Genomic DNA, 16,189 nt, shown 5'->3' on the forward strand with positions numbered 1-16,189 from the left:
GAATGGCCATTAGCAAAAGAAAATATACATTCTGTCCTCAGAGCTTCCAGGGGCCGCTGAGGTAGGCTGTCATCGTGGCTGCTCTGAGGGGGCTGAGGCTTTGCCTGAGGAAAACTCCAGAGCCCAGATGTTGCCTTAACTGGCATATTTTGCCATTTTCATTTGCAGTGACAAGATTCCTATGAGTTGTCCCTTATCCTGATACTTAACTCTTAATGTAACTAATTTGCGTCACTACGATTTCACAGATAAAATGTGAGAAATCTGTTTTTCTCTCTGCGGCATGCCCCCTCCTGTCTGGCTTTGTTTGCATTCTCTGTCCCTCTCCCCTGCCAGCTCCAGTAATCCAGACGTTTATATGGCTCATTAAGCGCATCACACTCTCTGCAGGGCCGGATGTAATCAAGTTCAGAATCTTCCCTGTTTGTGCTCTAAGGACGCAGAGATAGGGCCTCTGCTCAAGACCCAGTGGAGGCAAAGTGTTTTGGCAGTTGAGAAAAAGTGAGATGCTTCCACGAGGAGTGTGGTGGCCAGCAAGCTGAGGCAGCCACACCCTGCTGCACACAGGCCTGGCAAGACTTCAAAGTGCCAGGGCTCCAGGCGGGCCTTCAAGTGGCTGCATGCACTCGATAAAGCTTACGCATACTCAGAGCAAGTTGCTTTTCAGTAAAAAAAACATTTTTCTGTCACCATTTCCAAGGTTATGGGGACCTGGCTCTTATACTCTTTTCTCATTGTTTTCAAATTCAGAACAGAGACTAAGTAAGCTGGAAGTTAGCGGGGAGTCCATCTTGTTCTGCTCTTCCATTTCATAGACAGCCGTGGAACACAAAGTGTCATGGTTCATCTATACCAGAGTTGGAACTAGAACTCAGTCTTCCTTGCTGCTAGTATGAGTCTCCTCTCTGCATTCCCCTGCCTCTCCAGCACCTGCAGTTGCCCAGGGCTAAGGAAAGTATACAGTCTAAAATGCCACTTTGTGTTGGCATTCTCCCTGCATGAGCTGTCTTGTCTGTGTGGCTTTTGAAGGGATGGCAACTGGTGTGCAAGAAAGAAACATCTGATAGCAATGCCAACCATGGACTCATCTTTGAGTATCACCCACCTATCTGCGTTGTCTGTCACAGTTTGCCTAGTCACTTCCTGTTTCAACCCACTCACCAACCCATTGGCTCTACAACCTTTGTCTTATGTATTCTTCTGAAATTGCTTTTATCCCATTTTCCTTTATTCTTTGCATATAGGTAGGAAATAAACGAAAGATGTATTTGTATGAGAGGCCTATTATGAGTGCATGTTGTGAGGAGTTCACAGTGCAGAGTTGAAACGATCTCCAAAAATGAACTCACACAGTCTTTGAGGGCAAACACCAAAGCATGCCTGGAAATGTGGGGTGTGTGTGAGTATATGTGTGGGGACGCATGCGCAAATGTTTGGGAAGTATAAGTATATGGGTTGTAAATGTAAAAATTGTCCTTTAAAATAATGGGTTCAGATTTAGACAGAAGAAGGGAGATGTTGGTGTGGGAAATTGGTTCAAACAGGCCAATTGTTGATGTGGGGTTCCATCTAGAAGGTCATCCTCCAATATCCATGCTGGGTTGCCTAGTGTTGTGAGTTGGATTGAAACAGTAGAAAGAGCTCAGACAGTGGAACCAGAGTGCCTATGTTTAAACTCCAGCTCAAGCACTTAGAAATTAGTATGAGTTGAGAAATCTGCCTAACTTCTCTATTTCCTCCTCTGTAAAATTGGAAGAAATATAGTATTTACTTCCTACAGTCATTACATGAGACAAAACATGTAGAACACTGAGTCTAATGGGCCTATACATAGTAAGCAGTTGATAATAATTAGCATAATTATGGGAGCACGGAGGACGAGAAAGAATATGCATGATCAGCAGAAGGGGTTGGTCAACTGGACAATATCACTCTGATCTTGTGTTGAAGCTATTGACACCCAGGCATAGCATAGTATCAGAGAACTAGGCTTTGTGGCGACCATAGAGGACATCTTTCACTGAAGAAAAAACCAAGGCATACTGAGATTGGCTTTCCCAAAGCCAGTCAGGCAGGAAGCAATGGAGCTTGGCCACAAAGAGGACTCTGAGACTCATTGACCCTACTCCATTCTGTCACATTTCATTCCTGGCAGCTGAACTCTTTCCTGGTATCAGGCACACAACCCTCCAACCTCTGCATATATTCATTCAACAAAACTTTCCCGGCCATTTGAAGTGTGTGGATCCCTGTTGATCTAAAGATCAAACCAGACATGGTCCTTACATTCATGGAGCAGACAGGAAAAGGGGAAGAAAGATTCTAATCAAACAAACTAAATAAATGAAACAAAAGCAAAATTAAAAAAAAGTAAAAAATAGAAATGAAGTCTATCTGTGTGCCACTGCTGTGTCCTCTTCGTTAGAAGAGCACCACACTGGTCGCAGCTGTGGATGTGTATTTGTTGAATGAATGCTAGCTAATGCACTGTGCAGAGTGCAGCATTCAGAAGCACTATAGGAAGGGGTGTACAAGGGGGGAACTGATCTACTCATAGAGGTTTGGGAAGGCTTCCTTCAGGAAGGGATGCTGACAGGTGAGTGGACACCATCTGGGCGAAACAAGGTACAGTGAATTATGGGGATTGGTGGTGCTTTAGTAAAAGGCACAAGGGACTTTGGAGGAAAGGAAAGTACAAGTCCAGATGAGCGATAATTCTGGCAGCCATATCAAGGGAAGCAGTGAAAAGATGGGCCGTATCAAAAAAAGTGTTGGCAGATACAAGTAGTAACCACAATATCTTGCATTTATACAACCAGCTTTCTGTTTGTCATACCTCTGTGATGAACACTATCTTATTGGTAATTCACAATGACAATCAGCAGGCCAGGAAATATAATCCCAATTTTAACTGGGTAAACTGAGGCCTATAGTCTTTGTGTTTTGTCAAAGTAACACATCTAAACATAGCATTTGTGGGACTTGCTATATATGACCTTATTTAGTTCTCTCACCAATCTTTCAAGGCAAGTATTAATACCCCATTAGCATACATGGAGAACGGAAGCCTCAGCAAGGTTAAGTAGCTGATATGTGGCTTACTGAATTGGGATATGCAGCTACATCTTTCCTGTGGACTGAATTGTGCCCCCCAAATCCATATGTTGAGGTCCTAACCCCCAATACATATTTGGAGATGGGCCTATTAGGAAGAAATGAAGATTAAATGAAGTTATAACAGTAAGGCCCTGATTTGCCAGGATTTGTGTCCTAATAAGAAGACCCAGCAGAGAGCCCTCTCTCTCTGTCTCCCTGTCTCCACACAAGCTCAGAGAAAAGGCCGTGTGAGAATGAAGTGGCCTTCTACAAGCCTGGAAGAGAGACTACATCAGAAACAGATGATAGATCTTCCTGACTTGATCTTGGACTTCTGGCCTCCAGAATGGTGAGAAAATAAATCTCTGTTTTGTAATCCCCCAGCCTATGATATTTTGTTATGACAGCCCTACAGACCAATATAGTCTGAATATACAGTTGCTGTTGTTATCTGCTATGACACATCTCTTTCCTTAGTTAATGGTAAAGAGGGACAAGAACCTAGATCATCTAGTTGTCAGTCCTAGCTTCCTCCTTATTGGCCATATTCCCTGCCACTGGCAACTCCACTAACTGAGGGGGTGGTGGCAGGGTCAGTGCAGAGCAGGACTCCAATCCTACTTGTTCCTCTCAATTTGATCAAGACATGAACATTCATGGATATCAAGATGTGGGCGGAGCCAGTGGCCTGTGATTGTCTTGGATCCAATGCAGTGAAAAGCAAGAGTTGCAGAGCTGAGTGCAGGTCTGGAAAATTAAAAAGTTACCACTTTCTGTGTGACTGAGATTGGTCATAGAAAAATACGGCTTTGAGGCTTCTGCCTCTGGAGTAGAGCTGAGCGCCAGCTGTTGCTTCATCTCAACGTGTGAGTAAGTGTATGAGCATGTGTGTGTGTATGTCTCACTCTGCTTATCCTCTGGGTACACACTTTAGCATCAGATGAAGTGGCCAATTGTGGGTCTCAGCCAGTACCTGTTCATGAGCTATGTGTACTTCAGTGTTAGTTAATCTCTTTGGTCCTCCTTTTACTCATCTTTAAAATGGGGTTAATAACTTGTCTTGCAAAGTACTAATATGACGACTAGAAACAGCAAATATTTAGTAAATGGTAGACACTATTATAATGACTAATGATCCCAAGTACTTCTATTTTAAAATGAAGTTTCTAGCATTAAATCATTAAGCCCTTTTTGCCTTGGGTTAAAAGAATAAAACACTCATACTAGGGTGACTTCCCCATGGAGGAAATTATCTGATAATCCATTTGATCTCTGGGCTGGGTCCCTCTTTGTGCTGCTGTGTGCAGAAATAGCAGAATACTCACTCCTTTTAAAGGCCACCAAGTATAAGTTTACTGTTTTGTGGTAAAACCCTCTCCCCTGAAATGTCCAATGATATTTCATTTGTGTGCATGTGAAAGCCATCATATTCTACATGCTCGTTACCCAAATGGTGCAAACCAACCCCCCTGACGCCTATCCACTAGGGAGAAATAAATTAAGGGTGTGGAGCAGGCAAGCCTATCTTTGACGTAGGCTTACATTCTAAAGTGTAGGCATTCAGGCAGGCAGAGGAAGGAAGGAACATGCTGTACCCACCTGCCACTGCTGATGAGGGGCTTATTTCTAAGACACACACAGCACAATGCACACACAATGCAGAGAGAAAACAAAAGACATAGATCACACATTTCAGATGGTTGATGGACAAAGTTTAGTTATTGTCAATGCTGAAAGCTTGTTCAGGGTCTGAGGTGCACATGGACAAATGAATACCTTTTCATCCTACTCACCAGATGCTTCCCTCTAACCAAATCTCAGCAAATAAACAAATACATACACACAAGAAAAATCACAACGAGCTGGCCTTGGCCCATGGTGTGAAATGTTGCAGAAGGAGATGGACACAGCAGTGTGGGAAAATTGAGTGAGGAAGAGATAAGGGCTTCCAAGGGCGCCAGTCACGGCTCTGGAGACCTCTCCATCCATATGGGAGGGAAAGACCTTCAGAGAAGGGTTTGATACTCCAACTGTGGACAGAGCAGTCATCTTCATGAGGACTCAGACTACTGCTCCATTCATTCCAAGGAATGAGGATATGACATGGCAATCAACATGTGAATCATGATGGCAGCAGTTGACTTGGTTTAAAACTCTAAATATAAATCCCAGAATCATAGACTGTCACTATAGAAGGTATCTTAAAATTATATCTAATTTACCCCTCAGACCTTTCAACAGTGCTGCAAGTGAACTCTTCCATGGTTCTGTCTTCTTTATGGCAAACACGATTAAACATAGTTCAAAATTTGGTTTACTCCTTCTGTAAGGTGAAAACCTTGCTTTTCAATAGACCAGGAGATATCAATTAAAACATCACTGTATCACATGCTAGGAGAATGACGGGGAGAAGCATTCCGTGTCTAAGGATGGTGGGCGGAGCAGTATGGATGGACACAGGCCACGCAGATCATGCCTTTCTCCCTCTTGGTCCCTCTAGCTCCCCTGAGCCCACCGCACCCAGACTTCCTGCACTCACCATACAGTGTGATGCTGGCATTGGTGTTCCCCAGCTTGTTTGTGGCCACACAAGTATAGTTCCCATAATCCTTTTCTGAAACATTGAAGAAAGTCAGAGTGGATATGCGGCCTTTGTTCTCAATTCTCACGCCGTCCAGGCCGGTGGCTAGCCTGCAATAAGAGAAGGTACTACTGGTCTGGTTCTACAAATAAAGGGAGAAAGAAGACAGGAGATGCTGGGAGAAATCAAATGTACTATAGATAATCCTACAAGGATGCTCTCCTCCTCACAAAGACCCTTCCTCCAACTAACCCAGTCCCTCTACTTCAAACCACAAGCACTACAGCTTCCATTAGGAGGAAAACAGAAAGGATACTTATGTTCCAAAGGCTAAAATTTTTGTGGCTTCTAGTTGTTCAAGACTGCCATGTCTACAACTAATCTCAGATTATGAAAGAAAGTCAATTCATTTTGCCCACTTCCCAGTTTCATCCGTTTTTTTTGTTTCTAGTTCTAACATGAGACTCTGTTATAAAGGAGGCCGCAACACATTTTGGTTTAGCAATATCTTTCCCCATGGCTTTATCATACTCCTACCATGTGGGGAGTGATCCATCAGCTCTGCTTCAGACATGCCCTACTTCCCTGTTCAAGGTACCTGGTGTCCTCCTTGAACCATTGGAATTCAGCCGCAGGCACTGCAGAGGCTTCGCAGCTCAAGATGCCTTTCTGACCAACTGAGACACCGGTGTTCCTCGCTTTTGAGATATAGGGAGGGTCTGTGGGGGAAATAGTGCAGAGTGATTCCATGAAACAGATGAAGGGAACATTCAGTCACCTGCTGTGCAAATGAATTTCTTGTGAGACCCCTTCTTCCCAGGTAAGTAACCACTTATTTTAGGAAAAGAACTTGCTTGAAGATATTACATTTACTCTAACATCTTCTTCAAGGTTTCAAACTGATTCAAAGTTACAAACTGTCCTCATTAGCTAAAAGCTCTGATGGTCACAGGAAGACTCCAGGGGCAAATGGCAATGGAGGCAGTGATGGGGCAAACCAATCCGATAAAGCATTTTCCTGTTGGAAGCAACTTGGGTCTATCAGAAAATGGCATTGCCATTACTAGCTTGTTCCCTTAATCCCTATACCCTCTTTTGCCCTAGAACTCCCTGACAATGGATCAACTCACAGTTTACAGTGATTTTTACTTTCCGCACGTCAGGTGCAGCGACATCATTCAAGGCGCTGCATTCATACTCCCCAGACTGGTCACGTTTGATGTCAGAGATTTCCAGGTATTCATCCTCACTCACAAAGCCCTGGCCCTCTGGGAAGAAAGAAACAGACAGGAAACAAGGGAGAAACTGTGAATCGGGGGACAGAATTGCATTCACATCCAGGGCTTGTAGGAGAAGGAAGAGAAAAAAAATGTAAAGATGGGGTTTGAACACCAAGTCAAAGATAATAGGACACCATAGTATGGTCAAAACGTATGGCATTTGATGAAAGAAATTCTCTGCTTGAGTCTTGGATCAGTGTGTCTTTGTCCAAGTCACTTTAACTTTTTAGACCATTTGATAAGAAGGGGATATCATTATCTTTCTTATATGATTATTATCAGGATTAATTAAGAAAGTACATGTGAAATAACCCAGTGCGTTACTAGACTTTGATATTTTAAAGAGAGTTGTCATAATCAATAACACAATAACACATGTAGGAATAACTTTAGGGTATGTTAATATGGACGTCTTAATTTTTCTCTATGTAGAAATGCCTTCGTCTACAGAACACAGACTATTACCTGTAGAATGAATAAGTGACTGTTCAACATTTTAGTACAATTAGAAGCAAAGCAGTTGATTTGGTTTCATACTGTGCCGGAGAAGATAGAGAGGAGAACGAATGAATGTGCAACCACTTTGCGACTGCTATGTAGTAGCTGCTCAATAAACCTTTGCCAACACAAAATAAATGTGATAGCCCCAAAGAAGGTATCCATGGTTACTAGAACAGCCTCATGGATTTAATATCCAACTTTGTGGAACATTCTGGAGACTTTATTCTTAGGCACTTGTGAAGTTTGCAAGTCATGATCCAAAATATTCTGAGGCTGGAAAATTTACATTGCTTGCAGCCACCATTTTATATTCTTGCAACAATCTGGCCCCATTGCCTTATCCCCTACTCTACACCCTGTGATTCAGAGCAAAGAGAACAGACCTTCTGCCTTGAAACACAAATGTTCTGAGTTCTGAAGCACCAGGTTCCCATGAAAACCCAGCCAACACAAAAACACAAAGGTATAGCTATTCACATTTCTTATAGGCCTGCTGCTTCTTTTTATTTATTTATTTTTGTGAGGAAGATTCACCCCTGAGCTAACATCTGTGCCAATCTTCCTCTACTTTGTATGTGGGATGCCTCCACAGCCTGGCTGATAAGTAGAGTAGGTCTGTACCCAGGATCCTGTGGACCCCACCTGGAACTTTAACCCCTGGACCACAGGGCTGGCCCCCTGCTTCTTTTTTTTGTTTTGTGCTCCAGGTTTTAGAACAGAATTAGCTTTCAGGATGATAAAAACTCATCATAACTTTCCTCACACCCCCGTGGAAGCGTATTCTGATCCAATGGGTGCTCAATCAATTAAGTCTGGGTCCACCGTGGGTGTAGAGGATGAAGGTGGGGTGTCTCTGGGGGTTGGGTTGATGGGTGGGGAGTAGGGAGGCAGGTTCTCCGGCATCCTGACTCTGTTCCAAGTCTAAGCCTTTGGGAATTTCCACCCATCCTGCCCATTTCCCCAGACCACTTGCTTTTCAGCTCTCACTTCCTTCTTTGCCTCTATCTCCACCCCAGGTCATGCCTACGCAGGCTCTGCTGTCAGTGTCTGGATGCTCCTTACCAAGACCTTCCCTAGAAGGTGTAAGGCCCCAGGCAAATACTTTTCAAGGGCCCTCTCTCTAGATAAATAATTTGAGTTACCCCAAATCAGCACCATTCTGGTAGCCCAATCCAGGCAATTCCATGAAAGAAATCTTGCATTGGCCAGCAGGAGCAATCACTTGCCAGGCCACCCTCCTGGAGCTTGGACCTGTTAACAGGACCCCAGGACAAGCCCAGAGGTGTGGGTTTTGGGATTTTGGGAAATCTGGATGAATCCATGTGAAGAGGGGCTTAGGGTAGAGGTTGAAAATGTGCCCTGAAGGGGAGAAATAAGGCCCAGGATAGGCCCATGCACTCCCAGTCGAGGATCTCAGTGTCTCTCCTGAATGTGTTGCTGGCCTATGCTGGTCCCAGGCACCACAGGGGAACTTAGAAAATTTCAAGAAAGACACTCCAGAACATGGTGCCTCCTGGGGTCTGGGGTAGGGCCCTGTCCATTGGGGTCTCAGGGTGGTGGGGCCGATCCCAGCCCTCTACCTCAACAGACATTTAATCATTCAGGCTAGTACATATTCTAATATTTTAATGATCATTAGAGGGATATAAACATCTTCTTATCTTTTTTTCCTTATTTCTCTTAGACAAAAGAACCTCAAAGTTGAAGGAGAATCTAAGATCACTTATTTCAGAAAATCTAAACAAGATAAAAATTTCCTTGCTTATTGAAATGATGCTGGTTGACTAAGTATTTTTCAGGATTAAACAACAATGAAATCAAACACACCCAAATGACTTTCCAGATTCACCAGACGTTTTCTACATTGAATACATATGGCTGGATCAGAAGTCTGGATTCCCACCACTAAGACTTTATTATTCTTTCTAAGGTACCACAGTGTATTTGCCACAAGTAGTTAAACTCCCCTGCATTTAACCAAACAAATGAGCTACCTGCAGTGGGCCTGGCAGGAGCCTCGGGCAGGGTCGCTGACCCCCTTTCCTTGGAGAGAATGAGATAGACCCGCATCATGCTGCAAGGTGTGCACCAGACAGATGTCTTAAAGCCTCAGATAAGGCAGGTCTAGGAATGCCAGTCAATGTAGAAGTCTTGGCCAGCACAAAGGGCAGGGATCACTTCAAAGAAGATAGAGGCCAATGTGAGTGATTCTTCTCATTTGTATGAGTAGGACAGATCCAAAGTCCTTCATGCGGGATCACTGGGCAACATGGCCACCCTCTGGAATGTGGGAATTTATTTGCACTATCTTTCATGCTACTTTTATGGGATGGTTATGTGACCCCAAAAAAGGAAGAAAGAGAGTGTTTCACCTAAAATGAAGATAGTTATGATCGTACTACCTCATTAAGCGAGAAAAAGAATTTTGTCAAATTTGTGCTACAAAGTAAGAGGTTCTCAGATTTTAATTTGCATATAAATTCCTCCAGAATTTAAAAAAATACATAGATTCTGATTCAGTAGGTCTAGAGTGGGGCCTGGTATTCTGCCTTTCTAACAAGCACCTAAGTACTTCCAAGCTGCTGGTCTAGGGCCCACACTCTAAGTAGAGAGGCTATAAGGCCCCATCGAGCGGCATTCTGGGCTCTCTGCTACTCACACGTTTAAAATGATCTGGTCTGGGAAGTGGCCAGTTGGTCAACAAGGCCTTCAGAGCGCTCCTCACACTGGCATCCTCGTGGAGCGCATCTCAAGAGCACCCTCTCTTAGCAGTGTAGGGCTCAGCAGGGCACAGCGAGGCTGAGGATCTGGACCCTTGAAGCTAACTTTTCCATTGAGTCTTTATGATTTTTCTGCAAAACATGCATCCTCTCAAACAGTTTTCTTTGATAAGAAATGGGAAGATGCTGTTGAAACTCCTCCCCATCTCAAGCCGACTGAAGGTGATCCAGATGCTATTTTCTTAACTACTTTGAATCATGGGTGAGATTTTTAAAGCAGAACAACTCTAAGTTGCTAAATGCCTGGAGACCTAGGAAACTGCAGGGTTTAACGCTCTCCCTGCCCTTTCCAGCTCTGGTTGCAAATGTAAAATTCTGATTCCATGCTGTAGAGAAAGGGGCAGAAGGCAACAAATATTTTAATCCTCTTTGCTAGCTGCCAGGAAGCCAAACTGCTGACTATGAAGACAGAGGGAGGGAAACAGGGAAAGAGAGAAACACATGAGGAGGAACAGGAAAGGAAGAAGGAAGAGGAGGCAGGATGTACTGGTGTACAGAAAGGGAGGCAGAGAAGGTCCAGGCAGGATGGCCCGGGTGTCATTGGAAAGATTCTAAAGCCACACTCAGAAGGGATTAAAAAAAAAAAAAGGCTACGAGGCTACAATATTTTCTCTGACAAACATGTGGAAACAAGCGCTCCAAGTCTGCCCGACAGTTTTGCTTTATGGTGAGATGTCCTGTAACAAGCCAGTAACCCAGAGGCGTTATCAACCTGCCCTATGCATTCAGACATCCCAATATAACAGGATTGGAAGCAAAAGGAAGAGGATTCTGAGTCATTGGCAGAAATATATTAAAAAATGGGGGTTACTTCTTTCCACGGAGGAGTGCTTCGAAGAAGATAAGTTCGACTCACTGTATTAGCAAGATTAAGATCTGCTAGGATACAAATGGGACCATTTATCAAGGGATGTGGGAGGTCCCTGGGCCAGGACCCCTCACACGCTTGGGGATAGGATGAGCAAGCCCCATGTTTCTGTGGGCACAAGGGGGCTTCTTCTATAGGGTTACGTATTCTGATTTAACACAGTGGCAGAAAGCAAAGAGCAAGCAGCATCCATGGGAGGGTCTGTTCCAGCTTAGAAATGGGGGAGCAGACAGAGAAACTGCCGTGGGGGAGAAGGATCCCTGGCGCAGCCTGCTGTCCCCGATGTCACCTGCAGTTATTATACTCATGCCCACCAGGAGAGAAGTGTGACGAGCGCTGGGTTAGCCACTGTCGGGGGTGGGGTTGATATTAAAGACAGGGTTCTCCATTTTGGGTAGTCTACAGTCTCACGAGCCTAGAACTGGAGTAGTTCATATTTTTCTGTCCCTAGGCTCAATTTTTCAATTCTTAATTATTTCTGGATCCCTCAAGTACGGCATGGTGGGTCAGAAAGATTTATTAGGGCTGGAAGAAACCTAAGAATTCAGGAATGAAAAGATGGAATAGGAAATCCAGATTAAAATCTGGACGCTTCCTCACCTGTTTCTTCTCTTTCCTTTTCCCTTTACATCCTGTCCTTTCACATCAGCTGTATCTCGGCCATCACTCTTAAGTCTGATTTTTCCCTTCTTTTTCCCAACCAATTCCCTAGAATTATAAAGTTGGAAGTAACCAAGGGGTCGAAGATTTTTGCCTTTCACCTTTTAGGATTATCGTCCCTGATGGAGTATCTTCTCCTCGTGTGAATATCTCTAGCCATGATTTCAGGGCATGGCCTATTCCTTTGCTAGGTATAAGCCAAAAAATCCTCCAAAATATCCTCCTCATATTGAGGCAATCTCTGCCTGGCTTCTCCCTTAGAAATGACTAAAAGTTGCCTCCTGGGTGCCCCCGTCTCACTGTCCCTCTCATACGCTATGGAAAGCTGTGCTGTATCCAGGGAAGCTGCTTTGTGAGGTTAAATGTCAGCACCTGTCACAGCCTTTGCCATGAGGCCTGTCAGGAAGTGACTCACAATGGCACATGCCTGGGGCAGGTGCCATAAAAGAGATGAGCAGGAAGAGGATGAGAGCAGGGAGGAGGGGTAGGAATTTAAGGAGGCAGCCACGCAGAGAGGAAAAGGCATTGGGAAGAAATGGCCTGAGGAAGAACTCAGATGAGCAAGAAAGAAAGAGGAGGAAACGGGGAGCCAGAAGCAAGCCAATGGGTGTGGGGAGAGCGTGGGCAGCTGAGGGTCAATCTGGCTCAAATAGTAGGCTTTCTGGAAAAGCAAGAAAAGAAGTGTCCCTGCTGCTTAGCAAGGGGGGTTATTATAGAAGATCCCTAATAACAGTGAACTTGGAAAGTTGGAATCAAATGCCCAGATGATCATATGCATGCTTCTGACCTCTTAGGCCACGACTAGGCTTTCTGACCCATCTTGGAGAATTGTCTCTTAGTCTCTTGCTCACTCGCCAAAGCTAGGTAGTCATTCAAGCCATCAAGCAACTAAGATTTTACTCTCGTAAGAGGTGCACCATGCTTTGAAAAAAGTAGAGGTGGGCTGGCATGTTGTGCATTTGCTGGAAAGAACAAGGCCCAGGAAAGGGGCTGTCTGAAGCAATCCCCTCCCCGCTGCTTCTGTGCCCTTGAGGAACGTAGGGCGAGGGAGATACTCTTAGAAGTTCATGTGGGCATGTGTGCCCAAACCTTGTCACTCATCCATCTCCCTCTCCAGGATTCTGGCCAGTAGAACATAAACACATAAAATGAGTCACAAGCAGATCAAAATATCAGCTCTACTGCTGTCAAGCTGGCTAGCAATCTGGGCTTGGCATCTAAGGCTCACACGGGCCCTTTCCTTTCTCCCTATGAACGAAGACATCTGGACCTGTGCAGTAGGAGTCCTTGACTTGGGTATTGAGCCACAGGCCAAAAGATGGCCTGAGAGTAAGAGATGCACTGGATGGAGAGTCCTGGGTGAGGAACACACCCAGACCCAGGCAGAGGTGGATAAGGAGGATGACGTGAATTAGGAGTGCTGTCCTCACTTCTAGATGAAGGCCTTATCCCTGTTTAACTAGGTCCAATGGACACCTGAGGAAATAATCTTACCAATTACATTAGTCACCCCTCAGCCATGGGGGAGACGAAGAGTGAGTGGGGTGGAAGAGGGGTCTATTCCTCCTGGGAAGTGCAGGGGAAGCTGCCTTCTGGAAACCCATGGGCTGGGAACAGAGTTTCTCCTTCCTTCCTAGAGATCTTCTGGCATCATTCTCAATCACAAGAGCCTCCTTCTTTTGAAGGATAGAAACATTAGAAAAATGCTGAAGTTGGAACTGGGTAAAGTTTCAGCCCTTGGCACAGTTCGGCTCGCATGACCTCCGTCTTGTACTGTTTGTGCTGGGTTCAGGGTAGTCACTCCATTGTCTAAATTGCAGGCACACTGAGAAGGACTTACGCCTTCTACTTTTTGAACGCCTTATGCATCTAGTGTAGGATAAACATAAATGCTTGCTCACTCCATATCTGATGGCTAGAGGTTTGGAAATTCCGAAGCCCCCAGAACTCTCCCTTTCCACTTATTTAATCTTCTCTCTTTCTGTCAGTCTCCTCTCCACCCTCTCTGTCTTCCCCCACCCCTTGACTCTCCATAGAACACAGTGGGCAATAAGCAACTCTGGGCTCCTCCTCCATAATTAAACCAGGGCTTCTGGACAGCAGTACATTCCATCCTTGCCTGCTCCCAACTCCCAGATACGTTCCTTCGCTGCATTGGAGTTAATGAAAAGTGTGATAAACCCACTGTTTCATTTTCCCTTAATTAATACAAGCAATTGAATTGTGCTAAAGTCATTTTGGTTGGGAAACTGAGCCTCTGGGTCAATGTCTCACTTGCTGGCAGTGACAGAAGCCCTCTGTCTTGGGCTCTGACAATCGTTCTCAGGCTGTGGCCGCCAGGACCTTCCCCAAGGGAGGGGTGGCTTGCCCCTGTCCAGGGCTGCCTTGCTGGCTGCCTTCCCTGAGACTGACAGTAAGTTGGCTAATGACAAGATCAATGTGTCACTGTGAAAGTTAAGTGAGCTGCTAGTGGGAGAAAGAGTCCATTAATAATGCTTCCAGTAGCTGGGGGCTCAAAGGAATTCCGTGGCACTGGTGAGTTTCCTAAGCCTTTCCCATTTCTGATGAGACAGCTGAGGATGACACAAGAAAGGCAGGACTCAGTGACTCAACCAGTGGGACTGTCCAGAAAGATCGATTCTGAGACACTGGGCTCTCTTTACTACAAGGAGAAAAGCCAAAGACAAGAAGATATGAAGAGTTGTCCCGGTAGGTGGGGTTAGGAGAGGGGAATGTGAAAGAAGTGCTCTGCAATGGGGTCTACAAGGAAGTACCCAGGGGTGTCGTGCCAGGTGGCATGTCAGAAGCACCCAAGGAGCACTTTAAAAATAGACTCTTGTGGGGCCGGCCCCGTGGCCGAGTGGTTAATTTCTCGCGCTCCTCTGCAGGCGGCCCAGTTTTTCGTCAGTTCGAATCCTGGGTGCGGACATGGCACTGCTTATCAAACCACGCTGAGGCAGCACCCCACATGCCACAACTAGAAGGACCCACAACTAGGAATATATAACTATGTACCGGGGGACTTTGGGGAGAAAAAGGAAAAAAAAATAAAATCTTAAAAAAAAAAAAGTAGACTCTTGTGCCCATGCTTACTGATAGGTTGAATTGGCCTGGGATGGGGGTGCAGCATCAGCATCCTCTAAGGCTTTCCCAGGGGCCTCCAATGGACGTCTAGGGATGAAAACCCGGGGCAGTACATTGAGGACTCCTGAGGCCTTCACTTTCAAAGTGCCACTTCCACCTGACTCTCAGGCTTCCTCTGCTGAGAAGGCACCCAGGGCCTGGTAGCACATAAGGCTATGCACATCTCAGAGCCTGAGCAAGCCCCCTGCTGACTGTCGTTGGCCTCTGCGAGGGTCATACAGTCCTGACGTTGGCAGGTGACACCTGGAAAGGGGGCCTTACAGCTGTGTAAGGTGATGACAGCCAGGGCTGGGCTGATGGTATCTATGCCCTTCGTCAGCCCCCAGTGGACAGGGATGCCCAGATCCTCAAGCACGGAGCACAAAGGTAAGAGTAACTTCTTTTCAAAGCACAGAGAAGACGTATATTTAGCTTCATTTACTTACGTTCTGTTTTCTGAGATGAGTTCATCATGTGCAAGAAGAATCAGGACAAGAGATTTCTAGAATCCAGATGATACTGATGACTCAGAGATGACCTGAGTGAGTGACACAGAAATAGCCAGGGTACCTGCAAGAGTGTTCACTTACCCTTTAAATGGAAGTTAAGAGTGCACAGCAGAGAAAGAAGAGAGGGATTGGACACAGAGAGACAGATAGACAGACAGAGGCAGAGACAGAGACGCCAGGAGAGAGATGGAAAGAATGAGAAAGCAGAATGCAGAAAGCTGGGATTTCATACCCAGGCAGACAACTGGCTGAGGCTGGAAGCGGAAATCCATTTGGAGAACAGAGTAGCTTACTTGGGCTAAAAAAATAGCAAACATTTACATTCTAAAAGATATCTCAGGGGCCTGCCCGGTGGCACAGTGGTTAAGTTCACACGTTCCACTTCTCGGCGGCCCAGGGTGGGCAGGTTCCGATCCAAAGTGCAGACATGGCACTGCTTGGCAAAAGCCATGCTGTGGTAGGCATCCCATGTATAAAGTGGAGGAAGATGGGCACGGATGTTAGCTCAGGGCCAGTCTTCCTCAGCAAAAAGAGGAGGATTGGCAGTAGTTAGCTCAGGGCTGATCTTCCTAAAAAATAAATAAATAAATAAAAAATAAAAAGTATCTCAATATAAACAGAAATAAATATTTCTCACCAAAGGGACACAGAGGTTGAAGAAAAAAATCATTACTTTTAAAAAGCAGAACTTTAACAGCTAAGTTTTTGACAAAATGTTGAGGACATTTTAAAAGTTTTATTTATCACATTTTCCTTTTTAATTACTATTATTTGTTCCAACAAGGTTAACC

General features: G+C 45.0%; 1 protein-coding gene across 12 annotated transcripts in view; it reads right to left on the reverse strand.

The window, feature by feature from the left end:
* The window catches only part of OPCML (opioid binding protein/cell adhesion molecule like), a 1,020,600-nt gene that overhangs the window by 26,022 nt on the left and 978,389 nt on the right, over positions 1-16,189 (reverse strand). For 7 of the 12 annotated variants that reach the window (XM_070273001.1, XM_070272999.1, XM_070273000.1 and 4 more), the window contains 3 exons: positions 6,808-6,945; positions 6,276-6,396; positions 5,636-5,787 (listed from right to left, as the gene is read on the reverse strand). In XM_070273001.1, coding sequence (XP_070129102.1) covers positions 5,636-5,787; positions 6,276-6,396; positions 6,808-6,945 — 411 coding nt within the window. Of the gene's footprint in view, positions 1-4,695; positions 4,723-5,635; positions 5,788-6,275; positions 6,397-6,807; positions 6,946-16,189 lie in introns of all 12 variants that reach the window. The other 5 variants (XM_023646459.2, XM_070273002.1, XM_070273005.1 and 2 more) reach the window with 1 other exon arrangement.

The sequence above is a fragment of the Equus caballus genome, chromosome 7 (genome assembly GCF_041296265.1).
Source record: "Equus caballus isolate H_3958 breed thoroughbred chromosome 7, TB-T2T, whole genome shotgun sequence".
NCBI lineage: Eukaryota > Metazoa > Chordata > Mammalia > Perissodactyla > Equidae > Equus > Equus caballus.